Genomic DNA, 27,191 nt, shown 5'->3' on the forward strand with positions numbered 1-27,191 from the left:
CCTGCCAGTTCCAGCCCCCATCCTCCTGGCTTTCCTCCCTCCCTGCCTCAGGCGAGGCAAGTACCTGGTAACGGTGAACTTGATCTTGTCAGCCACTGCAAGGATCCGCTCCAGATTCTGGGAGCCAAAGGTGCACGGCTTCCGGAAGGGGATTCCTGGGGGCAGCCCCTCGATGATCACCGAGCCAGGATTGCTCTTGATCCGCTTGTAGGGCACCTGCACTGGGTACTTGATACCCAAGGCTTCCCCTGGGGGAGAGAGGGAGCATGATGCCCATCAAGAGCAAGAGGGGGCACAGAAGTTTGCACAGTGGGCTGAGGTGGGGTGTGATGCAGGGGTTCCATGGCTGGCAGCCTGGTGCATCCACCCTGAGCAGTGCCCACAGTAGCCCTCCTGGTTCAGGGCTGGCCCTGCACGGGCAGGCAGATTCCGCAGGGGGTGCAGCCCAGACTCGGGGCCTTCAGTACTTCTACCTGAGCTTTGGCTTCAATTCTGCATGAAATTTTTGTGGAGGACTGTAGTCCCCATGCTGGGCCCCACCCCAGCTAGCCTGGTACCATCCTGAGCTTCCCGATCACGGCGGTCACAGTGGTCCCGTCCCAACTTGGGCTGGCTCGGACATCCAAGGCCCAGCTAGACGCTGCCTCTCTCAGACCCCTGGGCGGGGCGGGGAGGGATGGAGCACCCCATGGCAGCCCGTGGGGCTCCAGCAGCCAGCACCCTCCCCTTAACAGAGCTCCAGCCCCAGGAGTAACAGGGGCACTTTGAGGGGTGGTAGGTTAGTTTCCATCTCCTGGATCCTGGGTGCTGCAGGGCTGCCTCTATGTCCCCTTCTGCTTGGGCCGCAGGAAACAGTCTGATTTGTGCTCCGAGTGTGGCAGGAATGGACTCCCTGAGCCACCGTGCTGCCCTTGGTCATGGGGTAGGGCTGTCTGCAAACTGTGACTCAACTACTGTCAACTACACAATCCTGTGGTCTTAAACACATGTGCAAAGTCAAAGACTTACTATCACCATCTTACTTCAGAACAAGTTCATTCCTTCAAAGGAAAACCCCATCCGCCTCAGCCGTCCTGCCCAACCCTACATGCCTTCCTGCAACCAGTAACGTCCTCTCCACTGCCCTATATCCATTTCTGTTTTCTTTTTTTTCCGTTTTTTTGTTTTTTTTTTTTTTTTCAGTACTGGGAATTGAGCCCAGGGGGTGCTCTGCCCCTGATGTACACCAGCAGCCCTTTTTATGTTGTTCTGAGATAAGGTCTTACTGAGCTGCCCAGGCTGGCTTTAACCTTGTGATCCTCCTGCCTCAGTGTCCTCAGTAGCAACCCCATTCCTGGGTCAGCTGTGGTATAATGTCAGGCCCATCTAGGGCCTGTCATCAACAAGCTGAAAGAGAACCATCAGCTCTGGCCCTTGCTCCCCCTGGGAGGACACTGCCCTGTCCCCCAGCTGTCAGTGCAGTGTCTGTCCACCCCTGAAGCCGGGCATCTCCATCCGCCTTCCATCAGTGACACGCTCTCCTGTCAAAGCAGTGCTGTAAGTAACCCAGTCATAAACCCTGGCTCCTTTAAAGGCTTGGCAGAGTCAGCTTTCCCTCCTGCAGCATGCAGATGAGATGACTGGCGCTGCCTGCAGCCGTTCTCCAGTCAGTGGGACCCCAGGCTGAGGCAACAGACCACAGAAACAGACAGGAAGGACATCCCTGAGCTGCCAGATCCAGCTGACCCAGAAGGTTGCTTTGCTGTTGGACTTCTCATAAGGTTGAATCATGGCCAATTGCACTGTCCTCAGATAGCACATCTGTGATTTTTTTTTTTTTTTTTTCCTTTTTCTATCGGTACCGGGAATTGAACTCACAACTGCCTGCTTGCAAGGCAGGCACTTATGCCACTGAGCTAAATCCCCAGCCCCTCAGATAGCACATCTGTATCTTCTCCAATCCTGTATACCCCACCCTGTGTAATATAGGAATCTCTTCCGTAGCGGGCTAGCTGCTGGGGCTCTGCCCTTTATAGAGGACTTTGTGCTCTTGCTTGCTTTTGCAGGTTTTGCAGTGCAGGGCCTTGCACATGCTGGACAAGCACTCATCTCTGGGCTACAGTTCAGGCCTTCTAGGTCTGACCACAGGGCCTTTGCATGTGCCAGGCTCCCTGTCCAGTTGGACTCCCCTCCTCTGCAATCTGCCTGGCATCTCTTCACTGGTGGAGCTCTGAGACTGCGACCCCAGCTGGTTCCTCAAGCAGCCTGTGAGTTTCTGGTGTAGCTCCAGAAACAGCGCCTCCTAGTGTTAGACTCCATATGGCGGCGACACTGACCATATTTCTTATTGAACAGGTCCTGGACCTGCTCCCGCAGTGTGTTGGCGATGTCGATCCGGGACAGTCTGGCATCGTAATTTTCTGCAAAGTGAAAACAATCATTCTGGATGCTGTTGGCTAAAACGGCACTCAGAGCCTTTTGGGGAGCGTGACTGTCTAATTATGGGGAGTTCCTGCTCTGGCAATTTCAGGCCTTGGAGTGGCCCTCAGAGCCCCTTAGCCACCTTCAGCTCACAGATATGTGTGCTCTTCCGAAAAGACGCATGCTCTGTTCTGCGGCAAGGAGCTGGAAATTGACATTTAAAATGACCGAAACAATAAATAAGCCCCAGGGGTGGTGAAGAGTCACAGAGAGCGGGTTCCCATGCCTGGTGGGGTAGGGTGGGGACAGAGCTGGTAGGAGTGGGGTCTTAAAGTCATGAGCCGAAGTCTGGGGACATCGCTCAGTGGGACAGTGTTCCTTGGTTCCATTCTCAGGACTATTAAAAAAAAAAATTAGCCTGGGTGTGGTGGTGCACACTCAACATCCCAGCAACTCTGGGGGACTGAGGCAGGAGGATTCCAAGTTCTAGCCCAGTCTGGGCAATTCAGCCACTTAACAAGATGCTGTCTTAAAAGTTATAAAAGGGCTGAGGAGGTAGCTTAGTGTAAAGGCCTGGGTTCTACTCCCAGTAATGCAAAAAACATAAAAAGAAAAAAAAAAAAAAAAGGCAGAAAAGGCATAAAAGGCATGGGCACTTGGTTTCTAAGCCCTAATCCAGCCTCCCCCACCTGCCAGCAAGGTCCAGCCTGGTAGGGCACTGCGGCTCACTTTGTCTCTGGTCCCTGTGGCTGGGGGTTGCCCTCCCCACACCCCACTTGGGCTCCCAGCACAGCACCTCCCTGAGCTCAGCCTTACCTGGGAAGCCCTGTCTCCTTGGGCTCTCGTCCACAAGGGGGTCCCTGGAGTCCCTCTCTGGGGCAGGCAGGGGAGAGAAGCCAGGTGAGGAGGCGGCCGGGCTGACGGGGCATCGGCAGGGCTGGTCCCCGGGGGAAGGCAGGGAAGGAAATGGGAGGGGCGGGCAGCCCAGGGTCCACCCGAGCTCAGGTACCTTGACTGTCAGTGACAGGCTCCTTGACACCCTCGGTGAGCAGCTCTGGCCTGGAAGACACGGCAGGACTGTGACCTATGCCCCTCGGGTGTCCTGGAAAGCAATGCCCTCTCTTTGGGGCTTCTATCCTCTACACAACTGTACAGCAGACCCTCCCAGCTGGAGGGCCATGCCCAGCCTGGTGTCCCTGCTCACCCACAGGAGCTAGGGTTGCTCTTGGCTGGGGAATCAGCCTCGGTGGCTCCACTGGACTGACCCACTGACACCCTCGCCCTCAGTTCCAGGACATTATCTGATCACTGCCGCCTGGGCTTGGGGTGCACAGCATGTGGGGGGATATGGAATGGGATGGAGGGAATGGCTAGTAACAGAATGGGCTACTTTATGCAAAATCTGAAGCTAAAGCTGGGTGCAGTGGCACATGCCTGTCATCCCAGCACTCAGGGAGGCCGAGGCAGGAGAATGGCAAGTTTGAGCCCAGCATGGGCAACTTGGTGATTCAGCAAAATCCTGTCTCAAAATAAAAATGAAAAGGGCGGGGGACGAAGCTCAGCGTGAAGGCACTGGGTTCAGTGTCCAGGACGAGGGGAGAAAGGAGAAAAAGACAAAGGAAGGAAAGGGAGGGGCTTTGGCACCCAACGAGGAGGACGGAGCCTGGCGCTGTTCCTGGTGCTGCCCCTGCCCGGCAGTGCCCAGTGCTGCCTGGCGGCGCCTAGGGCCAGGCCGGGCCTCACCTCTTGATGATGAACTGGATGCTGTTGCTGGCCTCCAGGATCTTGCGCAGCTTGGCGATGCCGAAGCAGTTGGGTCGGCGCAAGGAGATGCCCTCTGGCAGCCCCACCACGAACAGCTCCTCGGGGTGCATCAAGAACTTGGAGTAGGGCACCTTGACTGGTTCTGAGATGCCAATGGCCTCAGCTGAGGACAGAGAGTGGACAGCAGCTGTGCAGGGCCAGCCAGCAACCAGGCCCAGCCCTGGATGTCAACCTCACCTGTGCCAGATGGGGAAAGACACTTTCCAAGAGCTGGGGCCATAGTTCCCTTGCTCCTGGGGGTACATGTGGTTTGTCTGAGGTCACAGAGCAGGGGATATGACCTGGACCTGAGGAGCCCAGAGCCAATGCCGGGCCATCCCCACCCCCGGCCAGTGTAGAAGCCACTGACAGCTGCTGAGATGTGGCCTGGGGTTTACCTAATACCACCTGTCCTCGGTCTCCTCTCACTGAGGCCAGCCAGAGAACAACCCATACCACTAAAACTTACAGTGCACGCTGCATACCTGTCATCCCAGCACTCTAGGAGGCTGACGCAAGAGGGTGGCAAGTTTTAGTCCAGCCTGGGCAACTTAGTGACTTGGTGAGATGCTGCCTCAAAATGAAAAATAACTGAAGAGCTGGGCATGTTGCTCAGTATAGGACCAAGGCTTCAATCACCAGTATAGGAAAACAAACACACCACCGAGTTCTTGTGGGTTTAAGTTCATGTGTCAAGAAGAGCCAGACCTGAGGCCCTGGCCAGCCTCCTAGTCCTGGTGCCAGGCCTCACTTCTCTCATCTGTGAAATGGGTCTCAGCACAGAATTTCGTGAGGGTGCAGTGAGGGTATGTGTGAAACCAAGACACGGCCTCACTCCAGCACACAGGGAGCTTAATGAGGAGCAGCACTCCTTCCTCTCTTCTTTCTGTCTGTCCTGGAATTTTTTCTTTTCTTCTCTTTTTAGGTTTTTTGAGAGGGTCGCTATATAATTCTGGGTCACCTTGAACTCACCATGTAGCCCAAGTTGGTTTCAAACTTATGGCGAACCTTTTGCCTCGGCCTCCCAGTGTGCTGGGTTTACGCTTGTGCCCCTGCACCTGGCCTGTGGACTCCTGAAGGAAGAGCTGTGGCTTAGGAGTCCCCAAGTGCTCGAGGATTGAGCTCTTTTAGCAGTCACACACCAGAGTCACTACCTCTGGCTGAGGCGGACTGCGAACAGGAAGGAGGGTGGCAGGCAGAGTGTCCCCAGGGAAGCGGCGGGCAGCGGCTCTGTCCACTGGGCTGCTGTCCCTCTCGTGCGTGACCCCGGCCTGGTGTACGCCAGCCCTCACACTCACCGTATCGCGTGTTGAAGAGTAGCTCCACCTGTTTCCGCAGCGGCCGGATCACATCGCCGTGGCTGTCTGGAGGAAAAAGGCGCCTGCTGAGTGGCCGAGAGCACGCTGCCTCTGGGCTGGCGCCTGGCCCTGCAGGCACAGGGAGAGACCCCGAGGCCTGGGCTGCACCTCTGGGAAGGCTTCTCCAGGGTGAGCCGAGTGGGGCTGTGATTCCAGCAAGCAGCCAACAGTCTGTTAGACAGGCCCCACCCGCCCCGCCCCCTGTGCCCCACCAAGTCCTCAGCTTCCTCTCTCACCCCAATCCCGCCTCCCTGCCACTGGAGAGAGTGGGAGGAGGGGAGGAGGCAGAGACTGGGGACAAGATGGTGAGGGGCAGGGGAAGGAAGTGGGTGGGTAAATCCAGGCAGGTCAGGCTCACCCTCCACGGGCCGCTCCTCTGGCCGTGGATCCTCGGTGGGTCCTTTGTCTGCAAGAGAAGACAGTGCTGGAAAACCGTCTGTCACCTCCTGCGCTCACAGGGAGGGCAAGGGTAACACAGCCCAACACCTCCAAAGGAGGTGCACCGTTCCAGAGGTGCCTCCCTCCCCACCTCCTCAGGAGGACATGTGGGAATAAGACAACTTCCATCCTCTTGGTGTGACATCAGGGGTCACAAGTGATGTCAGCTGGCAGTGACACTACAAACAAGCTGGGAATAGAGCGAGAGGCAGGTGACAAAATGGCTCTGGCCCTGGCTGGGACAAGCGGCTACTGGGCTTCAGGCTGAAGATGGCTGCAAAGTCTGACGCCTGACACACTGCACACTCTGAGCTCAGGAGGCAGCCACCACTTGTGGTGTACAACATGTCATCCCAGCACTCGGGAGTTAGTGATTTATCGAGACTTCTGCCTCAAACTGGAAAGGGGTGGGGAGGTAGCTCAATGTGAAGGCTCTAGGTTCAATCCCCAGTACTGGAAAGAAAATAAAAACAAAACAAAACAAAGGCCAGGATCTTGGAGTCTAACTCAGAACAATGCTGAGAGATGGCACGCTGCCTCCTCAGCCCCAGCCATGCTCCCTCCACCTCAGCACCTCGCTGCAACTGTGTGATCTCACTGCCCCACGCATGGACTCACTAAACTCAGCAGAATTTGAGAAGAGACATGACCAGACCTCCAAGATGCCCTGAAGCCTATCCAGGGGCGGAGGTGCCTCCCACACAGGCTTCCCAACCTGTGCTCAGTACCTGCGGCCCCTGTGGGCTGCTGCCCAGGACTAGCTCGAGTCCACCTGACCTAACACCAGACCCTCCCTTCAAAGTCACCTCACCACATACTGCTGGGCCCTGGGACCTCCAGGACACCGCAGAGGCAGTGCTGGGTCATCAGCCTGGGATGTTACATAACACAGTGAGGTTTTTCATTCTTTTTTCCCCTTTTTTGTGGTACTGGGGACTGAACTCAGGGCTTTCACACTAAGTTAAAACTTCAGCCCTTTTTATTTTGAGCCAGGTCCTCACTAAGTTTCCCTGGCTAGAATCAAAACTTGTCATCCTGCTGCTTTAGCCTCCTGAAGTGCTGGGACAACAGGTGTGTACCAGCCAGCACACACCTGTTTTCTTAATAATCTCTTTTTTTTTTTTTGTCTTTTTTCTTTTCATCGGTACCAGGGATCGAACTCACGACTACCTGCTTGCAAGGCAGGCGCTTATGCCGCTGAGCTAAATCCCCAGCCCCTAATAATCTCTTAAAAATAAAATACTAAGGGCAGGGGATTTAGCTCAGCGGCATAAGCGCCTGACTTGCAAGCAGGAGGTCGTGAGTTCGATCCCTAGTCCCGATAAAAAGTTTAAAAAAAAAAAAAAGAGCAAACAAAAAAAAATAAAGTACTGTACCTGTCATAATTTTTATTTTTATTATTTAGAACAGCATCTGTTGATAACTGCTGGAGGCAGGAACTGGTGATAGGAGACTCATGAAATTTATGTGTGTGGCTGAATCATTTTGATTTTAACATGTTTTTGAACATTTCTAAGATGTTCAAAAATACATGTTGAAATCTACCCCCTCATGACTTGACAGCTGTTCTATTTTTGCATACATTTAAACTTTTCTGTAACGAAATATTTTCAGTATCACAAAACTAACATAAATGATTTCCCTTTCATCACATTAAAAAAAAGAATCAACCCCTCACCCACTACTACAAGCCTGTGTAGCCTAAATCACTGTGGTGGCGCAGGTTTATGTTTTTATGGCTTTTTTTGGGCACCAAGGATTGAACGCAAGCCTTCACACTGAACTACCCCCCTAGCTCTATTTTATTTGTTGAGAAAGGGTTTCACTAAGTCACTAAATTCCCCAGGCTAAGCTGGAATTTGTGCTCCTCCTGCCTCAGCCTCCCAAATTGCTGGGATGACAAGGCAGTACCACCACACCAGCCCTTGCCCAGATCACTTCAGGAGTCAGCTCTGGCTCTGTCTCCACCCCTCTGTGGTACATTCTAGAGACCAGGACCACAGTGTGTCTTGCTAGATTGCTCCCATTAGCCACAGGGCCCCTGTGGCTTCCTGCCTTCTAAGAGCCAAGGTCCTGGTCCTTTCTCCGAAATGTTCACTCTAGTGGTACCCATGGGGTCACCTCATTGACCTCCTTTCCCTCCCCACTCTGCTCCCATTACCATTGCTCCTTGTTTTCTAAGACTCAATGGGTCTAGGCTACCTCAGGGCCTTTGCACAGGCTGTTCCTCCAGCAAGTGCCTTCCCCATATCCACAGGGAAGTCCTGCAGGTCTGCTCCAATGTCATTTTCTCAGCGAGGTCCTCTCTGGACTCGCTAACCCCACAGCGACCATCCCTCCTGTCCCATGCACCCCTATCTGCTCACTGTTGCTCTGTGCCTTGGTGTCAGTCCCCAGGGCTTCCGCCCATTGGCTGACTGCTCTGATCCCTGCTCTGTGTCCAGGGTCAGGCACACAGGTGCTTGGTGCACAGCTGCAAAAAAATGAATGAACAGATGAACCTGTGTGGGGTCTCTCGGGAAGCTGATGCAGTAACCAGGTAACCTGCCCAGCTACAAACCAAGCCCAGTCAGGACCAGCTGAGGCAGGGCTGCTGGGCAAGTACAGGGTCAGTGTCCCTCATCAGAAAGCCTGAAAGCCAAACTGCTTGGCAATCCAGAACCTTTGGAGTTTCCCACAAGATCTCTGAGCAGAAAGCTCCATACCATGAAGCTTTGTGCCATGCACAAAACTGTTTTCCAAGTGACTTTCAGGCTAGATACATGTGGAGGAAATGGACCTTGTGTTTGAACATGGGGTCTTGGGCTGTGGATGTAGCTTAGTGGCGAGTGTGCACACATGTCATGCAGAACTCCAGGAGGCTGAGGAAAGAGGGTCACAAGCTCAGACTCACACGGGGTAACTGAGCAAGCCCGTTTGCAAAATAAAAAAATACCTACCGGAAAGCCAAAGAAATTAAAATCAAAGTCATTGTTCTCCATCAGTTCAGTGGCTGGTTCCGTCCCCACCTACAGACCAGAATCCCTGTGGAGCCCTCCCTCTAACCCAGGCAAAAGCAACTGTCTCCCGGGGTGGGGTGGGTGTGAACTGAAAGCCACCACTTTATAAACCCTCTACATGGCCAGAGACAGTGGTACATGCCTGTGATTCTAGCATCTGGGAAGGCTGAGGCAGGAAGGCTGCAAGTTCAAGGCCCAGCCTGGGCCACTGAGGAACTTAGTGAGGCCCTGATTCATAGCTCAGTGTGAAGGTCCTGAGTTCTACCCCCAACACTGCAAACAAACAAACAAACAAATCCAAATTCCAGACCCTCGTGGTTGCCAACCCTGTGGGGGAAGGGATGCTCTGTTGTTCTGAGGCCCTCTTCGGCAGAGCCAGACTTCTGACACCCAAATCCCGAAGCTGGGGGCACCCTGGCTGCCCCTCCCCACTGCTCTAGCACAGCCACCGAACTCACCGGCCGCCATTTCCATGCCGTAGCCGGAGTCCTCAGAGGGCAAATGATCCGGCAGCGAGTCCGTCATCTCCTCGGAGGCTGGTGAAGGGTCTGCAGGGAGAGCTCCGGGTGACCAGGGCCCCATCCCCTGCTACCGCCATGGTCCCTCAGGGCCCAGTGGGCATGGGCCGTGACCCTTTCGGAAGCCATGCGCTGGGGTGTGATGACTCAAGTACCCAGGGCTGTAGGGTCTCTGGGGACCCTGTGCCGAGTGTCCTTGGTAGGGACATCTCTTCTTTTTGAACCCCAGGCCTCCACACTGAGCTATGTCTCCAACCCTTCTTATCTTTCATGTTGAGATGGAATCTTGCTAAGTTGGCTGGCCTGGGCTGCAACTTGTGATCCTCCTGCCTCAGCTTCCCAGGCTGCTGTGATACAGGTTTATTCCTTCTCTACAGATGTGGAAAGCGAGATGCAGGTTCGTGCTCTGAGTCCACAGCACCCTCAGGTTCTCTCTTTGGCCTCACAGATCCCAGGGGAGCTGGGGCAGGGAGGTGAGGGTGGGGTGACCCTCAGGAAGGTCAGAGGCAGCTCCCATCACAGAGGGCAGGGACACAGCATGCTCAACACCCCCCACTGTCACTAGAGTTAAGCCAGGGAACACAGCTTGGGGCTCATCCTGGTGGACAGGCAACAGTGTGGCAGCCATAGGTCCAGCTCAGCTCCTCGCCCCTCACCTTACCTGGGATGGTGACCTGAATGATGTCCAGGTCCTCAGGCTCAATTTTGATTGGCCGCAGCATGCTCGGTTCCCCGGAAGTTCCTGTGAATAGGGAACAGAGATCCCATCAGGTTTGCTGGGGTGGGGGTGGGGGTTGTGTCTCAGCACAGCCAGGTGGCTTGGTTCACCCCAGAGCATTCACACATCAGGGCTCAGGCAGGCCTGACTTGGCACTGGGTCCCCAATTTACATAGCCGGTAAGAGAGGCCCACAGAGGGGATGCTGCTTATCCATGGACATCAGCAGCATACATGACACAGGCTCAACTCTCACATACTTTGGGCTACTGCAATGTGAGGCAGACGTGTACCCTGCGTCCTTGGGGGCCCGAGGCTGAGCTGGTGCTCACCCTCCCTGCCTGAGGCACCCCACATACCACCCTGCCCCTTCTCACCTGCCCCGAAGTCTTCAGAGACACTGCCTTTGTCTGACCTGGAGAAGGGAGGCAGGAGGTAAATGGGTGGCCACTTTGCTTAGGGGGTACCCTGCTCAAGACATATGCCAAGCAGAGGCCCCGGGGCCCAAGGGTGGCACCCTGACCCCACACCTTGCCACTTCCAGCATGCTGTTGCTGAGAATCACTGTCTCCTGTGGCCCCACCACGCTCCTGTGCGCTGTTCAGTGTGGATGGCCTATGTGGTCACTGTCCCCACCAGCCTGGGAGCCACCTGGGGCCCCTGGGATAGAGGGCTGCTAAACAGAGGGCCAGGGCTGAATGGGAAAGAGATAAGTGGCTGGTCCCGCTACCTTGCAGCTCAGGGCCTAGGTGGGACCCCTGGAGACCTCTTGGGGACAGTGATCAAGGCCATGCACTGGGCACAGGGCCTGTGGGCACTCAAGGGCACTGGCTCCTGACAGGTGTTGCCTGGCTTAGTTCTCAGAGAAACAAGTCCCCTAGTAAGGGTGCGGGGTCCACACATGCTGACCAAGGACCTGTGTGGGGCTGGGCCTTACCAGGTGGTGGTGGCCAGGTTGAGAATGGCAGCCCTGGATCCCTCTGTGGAGGTGTCCTCGGGTGGGCTGGCTGGCTCCAGCTTTGTGGCATCTTTGGTAAACTTGTTCCCTAGGGGTAGCCGGGGATGGAGATGAAGGTGCTGTGGTCGGGCCTCCACAGGAGGCTTGAGGGGTGCCCTTGGGCTGTGGTGTGGCTGCAGACCCTCCTTGTGGACTGTATTCAGCCAACAGCAAGGACAGGAACTCCTGAGGGCCGTGTCCCCAGGGAGGGAACAGGAGCCCTGGGCTGGGGAAGGTTGGGGACTTGGGGGGACAGAGAGCAGCAGGCAAGACAGGCAGCAGCCAGGGGGGTGACTCCCTGTCCCAAGGACGTGCTAAGCGGAGACTCACAGGCAAGGGGCTGCACCTGTGTTCAGTCATGCTGGAACCGGAGGAAGGTCTGTTTTTGGGGTGGTATTGGCGCCTGAATCCAGAGCCTTCACATTAAATTATATTCCCAGCCCTTTTTAAAAAATTTCTTATAACAGAATTTCACTAAATTGCTTGCTGAGGCTAGGCTGGAATATTCAATCTTCCTGTTTCAGCCTTCCAGAGTACTGGAATTTACAGGGGTGTGCCCCATGCCCAGCTAGGAAAATGACCTTCTCACTCCCATTTCACAGATGCAGAAACTGAGGCCCACAAGACCTTGCCCAAGGAGGCAGAACCAGATCAGGGCCCAGGAGCATCACATTCAAGGCCTGTGGCTTTTCTTGCTTCTGGCAGAGCCTGCTTCTTCGTCCCACATTTGTCCCCTACACAGGGAATCTGCGTTTAGTGTCCTCTTGTCCAGTCCTCCCGCACAAGGCATTCTCTACTGTCCTGCTGTGGCTCTGGTACTACAAACTGGGGGTGCAGCCAGGCCCCAGTTCCCCCCACTGCCCCTTCGTTTGCACATGGGGAAAGGAACACAGCATCTTTACAGGACGTCTGTTTCATCCCAGCATTTTGGGAGGCTGAGGTAGGAGGATTGCAAGCTCAAGCCAACCTAAACTTGAAAGTAATCACCGTCCAGGGCACATTAAGCTGTGCAGGGTTTCAGTCTCCTGACACTGGGCCCACAGCTGTCCCAGGATACAGAAGCTGCAGCCCAGTGAGGGGCCAGGAGAGTAGGGTGCAGGGTGACCACTTGGTGCACACTTACCTGTGAAAATCCGTTCATCGAACATCCTGAGAAGAGAGGAGAGAGCTGAGGAGTGCATGTCAGGGACTCTGGTTCCCTTCCCGTGACATCCCTGGGTCTCATGTACGCTGCTGCAGTGGGACCCAGGCTCTGGGCTGGCTGCGCATGGGGCAGGGACGGCCACAGGCTGGAACCTCAGGACATCTGGGATGGTGTCACCACAGCCAGGGCCACCCTGGTGGTCCCTGAAGCAGCCAATCCACTTGTCACACCCTTTCCACCAGTGATTGGGAAGGAGTCATTTGCTTATCCTGTGAGTAGCCAGCACCACCAGTGTCCCCTCGGTGACAGGCATGGGGATGGCACGAGCTGGATCAGTCAACGGATCACAGCACTCAGGGTATCTTAGGAAGAAGAGGAAACCAAAGGGTGCTCTGGCTTGGGGCTTCCCTGGTCACCAGGGCCACAAGATAGGCCCACGGGGCTGCTTAGGGGATCGGGCAGAGGGGACCTGCATCGTGCAGATCAGTCTCCTGGAGGCCAGGCTGGGAAGACATGGACAGTGGCAATCAGAGGCCAGGGCAGAGCTGGTCATGACTGGGGCCAGTGACTGGGAGGCTCTGTGGGGCTAGACAAGGGGAAAGGGCCTTGGTTACTAAATGCAGGGTGCAGGCAGCGTGGGACAGGTGCAGGGTGGGGAGCTTCATGTTCAGCACCCCCAGAACACATGAAAACAGACACATACCACACACGCTTATACCATACTCACACCCCACCCCCCCCCCCCACCACACACTACACAGATATACACATCCCCGGCAAATGGGCTGGATAGGGCCCTGCTGGGTGCAGGCCCCCTCTGGGGTCACAGCTCCATGCCCTGGCCCACCTATGCCTGCATGAGATACCTGTCCCTCTTGGTTTTGTGTGTGTGTGGTGCTGGGGACTGAACCTGGGGCCTTGTCCCTAGGCCAGCTCTCTGCTATGAGGCCATATACCCAGGCGCATTTCCAGTTTATTTATTAACCAGGAGCATGGGGGTAGAGGGGTGGGGAGCAGGGACTGCAAGATTGCAGGGCCCAGCCAGGGCAGGAGCTACCCAGGCTGTGGGTGGGCTTGATGGGCAGCCAGAGGCCTCCACACCCCATCCCGATGCCTAGAGTCCCTCCTACTCCTTTCTCCCCCTTCTCTTTTTTTGAGGTGGGAGATAGGGGGCTGGTGATGGAACTCAGGGCTGAGTGTGGCCAAAAGACCTCCTCTGGTCCTTGTCCTCCAAGCAGGTGGCCCCAACTGTGTCCCTGTGGGAACACAGACCTGGGAACTGGAAGCCAAAGCACAGCATGGATTGGGGTCCAAGGAGACTGGTACCCCAGTAACAAGCCCTATGGGTCTGGGAGACAGCACTCAGGCAGCACATGCCCAGGCCTCCTGGGCTGTGCAGACTCCCTCTTGGTCTCCATCTGGAGTGACAGAGAAGAGGGCTTGAGGACTTGAGTGGGGCAGGGTGTCACCCACATCTGGTCACCTCACCCCAGCACCCTGTCAGGTCAGAGCCCCTTCACCCCTCCTGTGCAGCCTGTGCACCCACACCCTCAGCTCCATCTGAGCCCACAGCGAAGTCCAGCCAAGACCCAGCCTGTACCTCTTTATGACAAAGTGGATGCTATGTCGCTCCTCCAGGATCCGCTTCAGCTTGGGGACCCCATAAGTGCAGGGGCGCTTGAAGGGGATCTTGTCTGGGATGCCCACGATCTCCACGGCCTCTGGGTCACAGGCAATTTTCCTATAGGGCACGGGGACCATGTGGTCCAGACCCAAGGCTTCCGCTGGAAGAAGGGGACAGCTCAGTGGGAAAGGGAGGCTGCAAGATGCCCAGGGATGGGGCGCAGGGCACTGTCGCCTTCCTATTGCCTCTCAGTACCACTCTGGCTAGACACAGTGGAAATATCACATCATGCTGCATTTTAAAACTTGTTTATTTATTTAATTGTGGAACTAGCAATTGAACTCATGGCCTTTTCACTGAGCAACACCCACAACCTTTCTTAAGTTTTGACAAGAGGTCTCTACAAATTACTATGTTCTCCAGGCTGGGCCTGGACTTGCAATCCTCCTGCCTCAGCCTCCCAGAGTACTTGGATTATGGGGGCACCATCATGCCTGGCTGCTTCTCTTTTAAAAGATGCCCGTATCCTCCCAACTCAGTGACAGCCGAAGCCGCAATGTGTTACACCTTCATCTTGGACTTTGCCTAGCCCTCTTGGCCCTTCACTGCCCCACCTGGGTCCCTAGACCCTGCCGCTTCCCCAGCTTGCCAGGTACATGTCCCAGGCTTTTCCTCCTGTCCTCTGCTCCAGATACCTGCATGCCTGCCTTCTCTGGTGTCCTCTTAGGCAGTACTGTATCAGCCCAGATCTTCTCTTTCCCTCCCTGCCACACTGGCCTCATCTGCTGTCCACTGTCACCACCTGTCACTAGGTATGCATTCATCAAGGTGTCCCTCTGTCACCGAGCCCCCACACCCTGTGATCCAGACAGGCCAGGCTGCAGCAAGGGCTCCCACAGCACTGGTGAGTGAAGGAACAGGTACAGGCCAGGGGCTCAGTGGGCACGGCCACGTCTTCTCCCATGTCACCAGACCCGAGAGCAAGGCACCAGGAGAAGTGGCAGCCCAGCCCATAGCATGGCAGGCAGTGCCTGGCTCAAGAGTGAGACCTTCGCTTCCGTCCACTGGCCCCTACTCTCGTCCACTTGTTCTGAAGCACCTACTATGTGCTCCACACCATGGTACTGCCTCGGGTCCCTGTTCTGGTTTAAATAAAAGTGTTGGCTGGGCACAGTGGTACACATCTATAATCCAAGTATGGGATCCAAGCATGCAGAATGAGCTGCTAGAATGCGGCTCGAGTGGAAGTCATGTGCCTGGATGGAAAATGCAGACCCTGGGCTGTCTTTCTCAGCTCTGTCCCTCTCTGCTTCCTGCCTCAGGAGGCGAGTACACTGCCTGCTAGGGCCCTCCACCGCCGTACCTCGGAGTGAGCCACCCAGAATAAACGTCTCCCACTTCATGCTTCGTATATTAGAATGTCTGCTTATGGTGACAAATTAGTGATCAATACCTGGGAGCTCTCAGGAGACAACTAAGCTGTCTGGGAGCCCTCTCTCCTGCTCTGTGACTTTGAGTGGACCCTTGCCAGGCTGTGGGTGGGCTTGATGGGCAGCCAGAGGCCTCCACACCCCATCCCGATGCCTAGAGTCCCTCCTACTCCTTTCTCCCCCTTCTCTTTTTTTGAGGTGGGAGATAGGGGGCTGGTGATGGAACTCAGGGCTGAGTGTGGCCAAAAGACCTCCTCTGGTCCTTGTCCTCCAAGCAGGTGGCCCCAACTGTGTCCCTGTGGGAACACAGACCTGGGAACTGGAAGCCAAAGCACAGCATGGATTGGGGTCCAAGGAGACTGGTACCCCAGTAACAAGCCCTATGGGTCTGGGAGACAGCACTCAGGCAGCACATGCCCAGGCCTCCTGGGCTGTGCAGACTCCCTCTTGGTCTCCATCTGGAGTGACAGAGAAGAGGGCTTGAGGACTTGAGTGGGGCAGGGTGTCACCCACATCTGGTCACCTCACCCCAGCACCCTGTCAGGTCAGAGCCCCTTCACCCCTCCTGTGCAGCCTGTGCACCCACACCCTCAGCTCCATCTGAGCCCGCGGCAAAGTCCCACATCCCCTAATATCCCTTAGAGGGCCACAGGAACCAGCAGGCTCCCTTGGGACCGGCGACAATGTTTCCCTGTTGATGTAGCCCTGGTGTGTTGGTGGCTTTGGCAGCCAGATCTCACTATGAAGTCACACTTAGCTCGTTGTCAAATTAAACTCTTGAAATCTGAACAGCTGTCAAACCGTTTCTTCCCGGCAGCTACTTCCTGCGTCACCAGCACCCCCCTTCGGCACCCGTGTAATCCACGTGAACGTACCCCATGGTCTTCGGTCCATAGGGAACACTCTTTCTAGCAGCCAGGAGGCTGGGGAACCGGGACACGGGCCCCCATGGCTGCCTGCGGGCAGGAGTCTGGCTATACACAGAGCCACCATGCACCGTCTGGTTCTCTATCACGTTCCAACACATTCCAGGTAACAATGTTCTCCACCCAGAAGGCTGCATTTCTCCCCAATTCTTCCCTCCCCCCTTATGCATCATACCCATCATTAGTCAACTTTTATTTTTGCCTTTTTCTTTTTTTGTTTTTTTTTGAGACAAGGAGTTCTTAAACTCAGTATGTAGGCCAGGCTAGCCTCTTGGAGATCCTTAAACTCTTGGAGATCCTCCTGCCTCAGCGTTCCAAGTGCTGGGATCACAGGTGTGCATCACCACACCCAGTGACCAGCCAACTTTTCAACCAGATTTGGTGGCTGTAAGCAGGAGGGGCTGGTCCCCCAGATGATACCCTCACTCACAGGTCTCCCAATGCTCTTGGGTCTTCCTTGTCCAAGGGTGGCTCAGAGAGGCCTCACCATGCCAACCTCAGGTCCCCTCCTGACTCTGCTCCACCTGCTGTGTATGGAAAGAGCTCAGCATTCTCCAAAGTCCAGAGATGCTTGGGGCCTGAGGCCGGCGGGCTGCTGAGGTCTCTGTGGCTCTGCTGTGCCAGGCCAGCTGGCAGGGCCTCCCTGGCAGACACACGGCTCCCGCCTGGCTCATACCTGCCCGGCCTGCACAGGAGAAGCAGGAGTGGTGGGATGCGCTGCACCATGGGCACTGGTAGCCCATGGCCGTGCTCAACCACACCTGGGCAGAAGAGGGGACTCCATTCCCAAGAAGGGCCTGGACTCCCTGCCTGTCCACCCTGGGCCCTCCACAGGGCAGTCCTTCCTCCCCAGCCCCAGCTACCACACTCCTCTGCTCACCAGCGCCCTCTGCTGTGTATTCATGTGCAGGAGCCCCAGCCCCAACCCGCGACCCTGTACGCATGTGCCATAGTGCCTGCCACTGTCCAGCTCTGGGCCGCGCCGCACGACCCTGTGTGCCCCTGCATAGCACCGTACACAAAGCTTCAGTAAAACCCCTCAAGACCAGAATGCCAGAGCCACAGAGTCGCCAGGTCCCGGGCACAGTACTGGCCCTTAGAGAGCAGCAGCCAAATGTCCGAGGCAGGGAGAAGGTGCCTGCAGAAGGGTTGTGGGGATGCACCAGGCCCGGACTGGAAACCTGAGGCTCTCCTGGGGGTGACGCCCACACTGAATCCCCAGGAGTATTTAGCGGGCATAAAGGCTGTCAGGCAGGGGGCACAGCACACTCAGAGGCCATGCGGCAGTGCCTGTGGTGCCATGGGGAACCTCCTACCATGCAAGGCCAGCAGATTCCTCTGGACCCTGGGGTGGCGAGCGTCCCCCACCCTGCCCTTCTTCCTGCAGTGACTCAGACTCTGGGGTTCCTGCCCCCCTGAGGAATCTGGAAAGCAAATATTGATACAGCCGCCTCCACCCAGACACAGGGAGGGTGACAGGAGCCAGTGAGTGCAGGCACGGCAGATGGCTTGCGCCACCCGTTTGGGGACCAAAGTGGCTATAGCCGGCGCCCACTCACCATATCTGCTGTTGAACAGGATTTGCACGCATTCCCGCAGCGTGTTGATGTCCTCCGTGTCCTTGATGAAGGCGTCCCACTTCTCTATGGGAACACACGGGCCACCATTGAGGGTCCTTGTGAAGGCCAAGGACAGTTGAACTCTGCCATAGCCCTGAGTCCAGCTGGCACCTAGCCTGTCTGTCCATCCCCACCTGGCCCCACGAAACCCAAACCTTCAGACCTGTAGGACCCTCCCAGAAACCAGAGGACAGGGCTGGGGCATAGCTCAGTGGTTAGCAGTTGCTCTGTACTCACAAGGCCCTGGGTTCTATCCCCAGCACTGCAAACTAAGTTAAAAACAAAAACAAAGCAACCTCTTGGTACTGACCACTGAACCTACGGGCCTCGCACCTGGCTTTCTCTCCCAGAGCCGGACCTGAGACCAGGGGGCTTTTCCCAGCACTCGGAGGCTGAGGCAGGAGGAACACTGAGAGTTCAAAGCCAGCCTGAGCTACATAGTGATTTCAAGGTCAGACTGGACTACACAGTGAGACCCTGTTTTAAACAGACAAAAATAGGCCAGGTATGGTGGCACTCATTTGTAATTCCAGCACTCAGAAGGCTAAAACCGGGGGAATCACTGTGAGTTCAAGGCCAGTCTGGGCTACAAACTAAGCTCAAGGCCAGTCTGAACTGCATAGCAAAACCCTGTCTCAACAGGACAAAAAACCAAAACAAACACCCCCCCCCCCCCGAAAGTCTCTCATTGAAGGGGAGGCTGAGACTCAAAACAAAACTGCTGGGAAGTATTAGTTCAGTTCAACCAAATCTCAAACTGTCCTCCTTTTCTGTGTGGTATTTTTAAAATCTGTCCTTCATTTTTATTTTTGCAGCACTGGACATTAACCCTGTGTCCTGCAAGCACTAAGCAAGTGCTCTACCATTAGGCTGTAGCTGCAGCCCCGCATTTTTTGTTATTTTGCTTTGATACCCTTTAAAAACATAAATTCTAGCATTCCAGGTACCTGAGGCAGGTGAATCACCAACTTGAGCCCAGCTGGGGCAACTTAGTGAGACCACGGTTCAAAAAAGTGGGGGAACAGAATCTCACTGTATGAATGTCTACTTTGTATGCTTTAATTTTGTAATTTGGACAACTGTTTCTAAGATGACAATATGTAATCTATTAACTAGTGATTTTTTACTGTATATTTTTTTTCTTGAAATTCTGTATTACTTGTACCTTTTTCCTGCTTTGTTTTGTTTTTTTTTTCTCTTTAAATAAAAAAAAAAGTGGGGGAGAGGGGCTGGGGATGTAGCCCAGTGCAAAGACCCCAGGGTCAATCCCCAGGCAGCCTGCAAATGTGACAGCAGCCTCAAGCAACACTATGAATGTGGGCTCTTGCAAGACTGAACCAGAGTCCTCCAGCTGAATTTTTCCTGAATCTGAGCCCACAGAAACCATGAAGCAATAAACATTTGTTCTAAGCTACATTGAAAGCAATTTGTTATGCAGCAGTAGCAGTAGCAGGTAGCTATTACACCCTATTGTAACTCACAACCCCTGGGCAGACCTGTTTTTGTTTCTTCCACCAAGACTCAGTGGGCCCCTTTGCATGTCGGCCCCACAGCACATGGATGCCCACTGCGGCTGGAATGCTGTGTGGGCCCCACCTACCTGACTTGTCGTGAACAATGGAGAACAGAATACGCTTGGAGGCGTGGACGTTCTGAATGAGAGGTCCAGTGGGTCCTGTGGGCTTCTGTCCTGGACAAAGCAGAGAAAAGCACAGGTTCCTGGTGGGCCCAAGAGGGTGACTCCAAGCCCAGGCATAGCACCTAAGGCTCGGAGTAGCAGCCTTGCCTGCCCGGTCACCCCCAAAATGAGCCTAGGCCGCATGAACTCGGCCCAGTGTCCTGGAAGCATCTGAGTCACTGGGGAGCAGGTTCTGCTATCCAGATGTTGTGTCAGCAAGAGCAGGACACGGGGCCAACTTTTCCAGGTGAGGATGCAAAGCATGTATATCCTGTCCCCCAACTCAGCCCACACGCTTGAGGGGGTCTGGGTCTTTTCACCTCCTCATAGATATAAATTCACAAATATAACTTCCAGGTATGCTGATGCATCCCTGAAATCCCAGCACTCTGGAAGGCTGACGCAGGAGGATTGGAAATCCTTGAGTAACTGAATGACTAACTGAATGAGACCTTGCCTCAAGGAAGGAGCTGCAGATGAAGCTCTATGCAGAGGCTCCCTTGAGTTTAATCCCTAGTATGGAAAAAATCCCACCAATTAAAAAAAAACCAGAAAAACCCAGTGCCTATAACTTACAAGCACTCACATGCTACTCACCTAGCACTGGGAGGTGGGGGTTACAGACCAGTTCTCAAATTTGAGCTTATGGAACCTCTCACAGACTCAAAAACACGCTGCTCCTGCCCTCAAAGTGCAGTCCAGCCACGCTGGGGTGGGCCTGCCACCCTGCATTTTTTCTGCTTTTTTGGTGGGGCTTTTTATTTCAATGCTGAGGGTAGAACCCAGGGCCTTGCACTCCCAGGCAAGTGCTCGCCCCTGAGTTGCACCCTGCGCTGAAAACAGCATCGCCAACATACTTCCCAGAGATGTTACGTGGTTGCTGATGCTCTTTCATTGCAGCTCTGGCAAGAGGATTATAGACTGAGCGTCCCTGACCCAAAACACTGAAATCCGAAATGCTCTCAAATCTGATCCTTTTGAGACCTTGCACTGTACCACATGTGGAAGATTCCATATCTGACCTTGAACAATGATCAAAGTCAATAAGCAGGTGTACTTCAAATACCATATAAAATGATCTTAGCACTCGGAGGCAGAGGCAGGAGGTTTGCAAGTTAAAACCCCATCTGAGTGATTTAGTGAGAGCTTGTCTCAAAATAAAGAATAAAAAAGGGCTGGAGAATGTAGCTCATTGTGAAAGCCCTGGGATTTCAAGTCCTGGTACTGCATGAAAAAAAAAAATGAACTTTAGGTTATGTGTATAACATGTAGATGAAATAGAAATGAAGTTTGCCCTTAAACTCAGATCCTATCCTAAAGGTCCCTCATTATGCACATGGGAATATTCCAAAACCTGAAAAAAATCCAAAACCTGAAACTTTTACTTTGTAACTTCTGGTTCCAAACATTTCGGATAAAGGATGTTCAATCTCCACACACATCTCCATGTTACAGATGAGGAAACTGAGGCTCAGAGTGGTAGATCTTTGCCTGGCACCCACAGCCACTGAGCAGAAGGTCAGAATCTGAACCTAAGTCTTCCTCCCCTGAACTGTTCCCCAGCACCTTGGATCCAGTCTGGGTATACAGTAGATGCTCATTAAAAGCATGTAGACCAAGTGTGTGAGCTGCTTTCAGGCTTCTCAGGGAGTCTCCCAGGCATTTCTCCATCCCGGGGCAGGGACCATTCCACAGATGCCAGGGCAGAGACTGGGGGTCCAGTTGGGTATCAGCCAGGACAGCACCTGCCCAGCCCACTGCTGCCTGGCCCTACCTTTGACTGGCCTCCCCCGAGCAAGCCCACCCTGAAGCACCCCAGTGAGCCACCCAGTCAGGCCAGCAGCATTACCACAGCAGTCGGAGAAGTCCTGGGCACTGGAGGCCTTGGGTTCAGGCACTGGCAGGCCCAGACCCAGGTCGCCAGAGGCAAGGGGACAGGCGACAGGCTCCTGCTTGAGCTCGCGGATGATGGTGTGGCCAGGCAGGCCGGGGCTGTAGAGGAAGCTGGCCATGGAGGAGGTGGCGGCGCTGGGGGGTAGGTCCTGGGGGTGCACCTTGGGGGCCTGGCTGTGCAGGCTGCAGTCCCGGGATGTTTTGGGCAGCAGGGAGACACCGTTCAGCTCCACCAGGGCCTTAGAGTCCTGCCCGCCATCCTCAAGAGGCCTGGGTGGAAGAGACAGAGGGACATCTGGGGACCCACTTGGGCTCTGGACCTCAGGCCCCCCACCTCCCAGAAGGCACAGGCCTCACTGCAGGCCTGTCACACCTGAAATGGCCATCTCTGGTCCCCCACCTGTCCCCACCTTCACCTGCCCAGCACTGTCAGTAGAACCTTGCAGTGGGTACAGTGTGACACGCCAGGCGGCTGTGGATGCTGGGACCCTGGTCTCTGCATGTGCCACCCTGCAGCCAGTTGCAGCTGCCCCAGCCTGACTGTCTCTGGTATCCTTTGCTGGGCCGTGTCTCTCGTGGTCCCTCTGCGACACAGGGGTCCCCTAGGAACTGACCCCACGCTGCCCCTGGACTGGGAACCTTGGCCCCAGAGTCTCAGGCTCTTGCCCTCTGGCTAGCTCCGTGCTGCCCACTCACCTCTTGAGCTTGAAGCGGATACGATGGCTATGTTCCAGGATGGCCATGAGCGCCTTGGGGTCATACTCAGCTGGCCGGCAGAAGGCCAGGCCCTCGGGCAGCCCCTGCACGGCCAGCAGGCCTGGCTCCCGCAGTAGCCGCTCATAGGGCAACGGTACCACGTTGGCCGTGCCCAGGGCCTCACCTGTCAGGGGAAGACACAGGCTGAGCACAGGGTGATGGGTGACCAGTCTCCCCCTCCCTAACCAGTGCATGTTCAGAGCACAGCCAGTCCTGGGTGGGCCCTGCTATCTGTACCCAGGGCCTGAGGGTCCCTGTTCCCCGGCAGTCACTCAGACACTGGGGGAAGGACAGTGGGAGCTGTAGCAGGGGCTTGGGAAGGAGAATACCAGGCGAGAGAGGTGGCATGGAGACACAGGCCAGGAGCTGGGGGAAGAACAGAGAGGGGATAAGGGAGAAGGGAGGAGAGGATGTCAAGAAGGAAAAAAGAAGGGACTCAGAAAAAGAGGGAGGAGCCAAGAGTGCACAGCTGGAATCCCAGCCACTCAGGAGGCTGAGGCAGGAGGATCACAAGTTTGAGGCCAGCCCAGGAAACATAGCAATATCCTGTTTTAAAGTTTAAAAAGTAAATAAATAGGCGCTGGGAATTTAGCTCAGTGGTAGAACGCTTGTCTAGCAAGCTGCAAGCCGTAGGTTCTGTCATTAGCACCAAAAAATAGAAAACAAAAAATCTTAAAAAACAAAAAACAAAAAAGTTAATAGATAAAAAGGGCTGGAACTGTAGCTCCATGTGAAGGTCCTGGATTCAGTCCCCAGTGCTAGAAAGAAAGAGAGCAAGACAGATGGACAGACAGACTGAGGAGTGTGGGAGAAAGAGGAATGGAGGGCAGAGAAGGGTAACACAGCCAGGGCTCTGGACACACGTGGTCACCCCAGCCCTGCAGGTCCTGCTAGGGCCACCTGACTCTGCCTGTGGTGAGCACAGGCCCAGGTGGCAGAGCTAGCCGCGTGTGACAAGCCTTCCTGTGCCCCGCTCCCTCGGCCTCCTCTGGAATCAAAACAGCAGTTTCCTCAGAGACCTTTGTTCCACAGACCCAAGGCTGTGGCAGGGAGAGGAAAACAGGGCAAGTGAACAGTAAATGAGGGCAGTTCCTGGTCCAAGGTCATCTAGCAAGCGTGAAGGTCAAGGCTGGGCCTCCTTGAGGCGCTGCAATCCGACACTTCCCCAGGGAGAGCAAGTCAGGTCCTTCTCCTCCCTCTGCCTCAGACTTGGCTGAACTGTCAGCTTTCACTCAGTCATTTGACAAACACGCTCTGAGCACACACTATTTCTGGACTCTGAACTATAAGCTGGGGACATCGAGAAAGTGCAAACATACCCCCTAGTGAGGAATAGGGCACAGCAGGTGTCAAAGGGGCTTTAACCCAGGGGAGAAGGCTTCTGGAGTAAGCCTCTGTTGGAGCACAGGCTGAAGACACAACTTCTTCATCAGACTCATGCTTTGGGAAGAGGCCCTTGGTCCCAGGGCAGGTGGGTGACAGAGTGGAGGGAGCAGGATCCAGTAGCAGCCCGAGAAGGAGACCCAGTCTTACTATAGAGGACGTCGAACACCTCCTCCACCATTTTGCGCAGCAGGTACACGTCTGAGCCGTGCTCCAGGGAGGACCGGGGGGCGCTTCGACCGCTGCCCTCACCCCGCAGCACCTTCTTGGGGTACTCTGCCTCTGCATCCTTCCACAGGGACCCTCCTGTGGGACACACACATGGGTTACCACAGGTACACCTGGAAACCAGCCTTCAGGCTGGGAGGCCCCTGCCTGGCTCGGGCTCCAAGCCTCACGCACGGGGAGTGAGTGATCGAGCCCTGCTTCAGACACCCGCCCAGAGCCAGCACAGTGTGTGTGTGCATCTCATCGCTGGCCACACCCAGGCAGGCTCCTCCACTCCCTGGCCCCTGCCACCTGACTCAGACCTGGGGTTTCAACCCACAGCTGCCCCTTATCCCGTCCTGGGAAGAGGCAGGTCCACGGTAGGCTGAGGGCCATGTGGGGAACTGGGGACGTCAGTGGGACGTGATAGAAGCCACAACAGAAAGAGCCTGATGGCTCTGCCTTCCCCGCCCAGCTTGGAGCCTGCTCTCTTTTGGGATCCACAAAGCTTGAAATAAATCAGTCGAGTTCCTGGCACTATAAATAGTGGCTCTTTCTGGTTCTTGGAAGAGCAGGTGCCCCTTTCCAGGCCGCGGTGTGGGCCCCATCTCAGAGGCCTGGGCACTGGGCTCTGCCACGCCCACTGTCCTCACCTCCCCACTTAGTGAGCAGATGGCCACGCCCACCACCTCCATTGGTCACACCCACTGGCAGGACGCAGGTCTACCACACCCATCACCTCACTAGTGCCTCACTGTGCCTGCACCCTGCCCCTTTCTGCAAAGCCACAGGCTTGGAGTGCCAAGCTGAAGGGGCTGGCTGGGGAAACAGTAGTACCCACTAAGGATGTATCCGCTGCCTGGGGATGTCCTTCCCCGAAACGCTAGTCCTAGGGACCTGGCTGCCAGATTTGGAGGCTAAGAACAGTAACAATGGCAGCTGGCATCCACTGAGCATGAACAGCCAGGTTCCAGGCACAGCACAAGCTGCCTTCCACATACCCAGTAGGTCCAGACTGGGCCTCCCTTATCCAAAATGCTTAGCACTGGAAGTGTCTTGGACTTGGGGATTCTTCTCAGATTGATCATATTTGCAAGTAACTCCCCCACTTCGAGGAGGGAGGGGGCTCAAATCTAACCACGGAAGTGATTCTTCATCCACAAAGCCTGAGGGTCACACTGTGGGAAAGTACTTTCAGCATGCCCTGTTCTGACAGTGCCCATTCACATGGGGTGGGGGGAGAAATTTCCTATTCATGGCATCCTACAGTGCTCAAAGGCTTCAGGTTTTGGAGTGTTTGGGATTTGGGGATTAGGAATACATCTGACTCCAATCACTCCCATCTCATCGTAGACCGTGGTTTCGAGTCCAAGGTGTGGGCCTCAGTGCTCATCTTGGTGCTGGTCTTTGGGACCAGGCCCCGCCTCACCAACGAGGTGAAGCTGGCCTCCCACAGGAACTAGAGAGGAAGGGACACGAGCCTGGAGGGTGAGGAGTATCTGACCAGTGTGGGGCCAGCACACAGGACTGGGGCCTAGGGCAGGGAAGAACTGCCGGCTGCAGAAGGACCCCAGGCTCTGAGCTGTGTGGCTGGCCTTTTTGAGGATCCAAGACCCCCAACAGGGGGCCCATGCTATGTATCTTGGTGGCACGGCCACCCCCCAAGAAATGGTACTGCCCCCTGCAAGAAATGGTATTGCGTCTGCCCACCTCCATCCCGGGCCTTGGCTGTTTGGCTCCCGAGATTAATGCAGGCCCTGAGCCTCAGTTTCCCAACTACAAATGGGGGTGATTGTTTCACGTAAGGCGATGTGGTTCCCACACATGGTCTGGCCCAAATCCCTCAGTCCCCATGAGCCTCTAGGAGGCAGCTCAAAAAATAACCGTGACAAAGACAGAGCCCACCCTGATGTCAGGAGGTGGGAGCTTGAGGGGGTCAGGGAGTCTCACATGCAGGCACCCAGTAAGCCTTTTTTTTTTTGGTATGGGGAATAGAACTCAGGACCTTGTGCTTGCCGGGCAGGCACTTGCGATGCTGAGCTATGTTCCTGGCCACCCAGTGGATTACAGCATCTGGTCCCTGTGCTCAGAGATGCAGGTGAGAGAGGAGGTGGGCTGCAATAGCAGGTCTAGGGCCTCTGCACAAATGTGGGTGGGGTCCAGCCACTCTCTCGATTAGCTGAGGGGCTGTGTGGCCATGCAGGAAGCCCAGTCAGCTTCCTCTTTCACACTGGACACCTGGTGGGTGGGCCAGGACGGACAGGGGTACTCACGGCAGAACCTGAGGAAGTCTGGCTGCAGCTCCTTCCTCGCACTCAGAAACATCCGGCCCTTGGCAGTGCCCACCACGAAGGCGCTGTCATCATGCACGGCGATGCAGGCCACTTCAGCATTCAGCTTGGACAGCGCGGAGCACTGAGGGCGGCAGGAGTGTGAGTGGGGTGCTGGGCAGGCCCAAGGCCCCTTTGGGGGTGTGGGGTTGAGAGTTCCTGGCTGCGGGGAGGGGTCTTGCCCAGCACTGTTCAGGTCACAGAATGCACAGCAGAATGAATGAATGAGGACCTGAGTCTGGCCCAGGGGTAGAGGAACACGGGTGACAGGAGGAGAGGATGAGCCCTCCTCAAGCAGTTCTGGGCTTATTTCCTGCTGTGGCCACCTCCTGCTATTAAGGGACAGGGACAAGTTACAGCCTTCTCTGGGTTCTGGGTTCATACCAGGGATTCTCTTGAGCTTCCAGTAATGCCAAGGTGAGGGTAAAAAAGCCATAACCCAGGCTCACCTATATGGGTACAGGGCTCACTGCTGCCTTCTATGGCTCAGAGTTGAGACTGGCAGCCCCAGGATACAGGGATAACCCACAACTGAGGCCACCATGTTGCCAGCCCATCCATCTTCCTACAAACCTCCTGCCTGATCTGTGCTGGTTTTTTGTTTGTTTTTGCAATCCTGGGCATTGAACCCAGGACCTTCACACTGAGCTACATCTTTGTACCTTTTAAAATTTTTTCTTTTGAGACAGGGTCATATTAAGTTACTAAGTTGCGCAGGCTAGGTCAGAACTTGTAATCCTTGTGCTTCAGTCTCCCTAGAGCTGGGATGACAGGAGTACACCACCAGACCTGCCTTGATTTCTATCTAAGCCTGCTAGTGTTTGCTGACTGCCAGGAAGTCTGTCCTTTGCCTGGAGTCCCTGTGCTGTGTGACTGCATATGGTTTTCTTGACCTCTCTGGGCCATAATCTGCCTCTTCTGCCATCCCCAGGTGGGTGTTGCCCTGGTAAGAAAGCTGAGGGTGGCAGGGG

At 55.2% G+C, this 27,191-nt stretch overlaps 1 protein-coding gene across 8 annotated transcripts in view; it reads right to left on the minus strand.

Annotated features, from left to right (window-relative positions):
* Nucleotides 1–27,191, minus strand: part of Gtf2ird1 (GTF2I repeat domain containing 1) — a 69,366-nt gene that overhangs the window by 11,644 nt on the left and 30,531 nt on the right. For all 8 annotated transcript variants that reach the window (XR_010042449.1, XR_010042448.1, XM_063234501.1 and 5 more), the window contains 19 exons: nucleotides 26,164–26,305; nucleotides 23,834–23,989; nucleotides 22,241–22,424; nucleotides 21,501–21,814; nucleotides 19,574–19,663; nucleotides 17,914–17,997; nucleotides 13,975–14,158; nucleotides 12,354–12,379; nucleotides 11,171–11,279; nucleotides 10,611–10,648; nucleotides 10,178–10,258; nucleotides 9,457–9,546; nucleotides 5,920–5,967; nucleotides 5,502–5,567; nucleotides 4,144–4,327; nucleotides 3,410–3,459; nucleotides 3,217–3,273; nucleotides 2,316–2,399; nucleotides 65–248 (listed from right to left, as the gene is read on the minus strand). Coding sequence is in view for 6 of the 8 variants with exons in the window: in XM_063234501.1 (XP_063090571.1) it covers nucleotides 65–248; nucleotides 2,316–2,399; nucleotides 3,217–3,273; nucleotides 3,410–3,459; nucleotides 4,144–4,327; nucleotides 5,502–5,567; nucleotides 5,920–5,967; nucleotides 9,457–9,546; nucleotides 10,178–10,258; nucleotides 10,611–10,648; nucleotides 11,171–11,279; nucleotides 12,354–12,379; nucleotides 13,975–14,158; nucleotides 17,914–17,997; nucleotides 19,574–19,663; nucleotides 21,501–21,814; nucleotides 22,241–22,424; nucleotides 23,834–23,989; nucleotides 26,164–26,305 (2,171 nt within the window). In the remaining 2 variants the exon portion in view is untranslated. The remainder of the gene's footprint in view (nucleotides 1–64; nucleotides 249–2,315; nucleotides 2,400–3,216; nucleotides 3,274–3,409; nucleotides 3,460–4,143; nucleotides 4,328–5,501; nucleotides 5,568–5,919; nucleotides 5,968–9,456; nucleotides 9,547–10,177; nucleotides 10,259–10,610; nucleotides 10,649–11,170; nucleotides 11,280–12,353; nucleotides 12,380–13,974; nucleotides 14,159–17,913; nucleotides 17,998–19,573; nucleotides 19,664–21,500; nucleotides 21,815–22,240; nucleotides 22,425–23,833; nucleotides 23,990–26,163; nucleotides 26,306–27,191) is intronic.

The sequence above is a fragment of the Cavia porcellus genome, unplaced genomic scaffold (genome assembly GCF_034190915.1).
Source record: "Cavia porcellus strain 051 isolate PalLab524CR breed Dunkin Hartley unplaced genomic scaffold, mCavPor4.1 scaffold_23, whole genome shotgun sequence".
NCBI classification, from domain to species: Eukaryota; Metazoa; Chordata; class Mammalia; order Rodentia; family Caviidae; genus Cavia; species Cavia porcellus.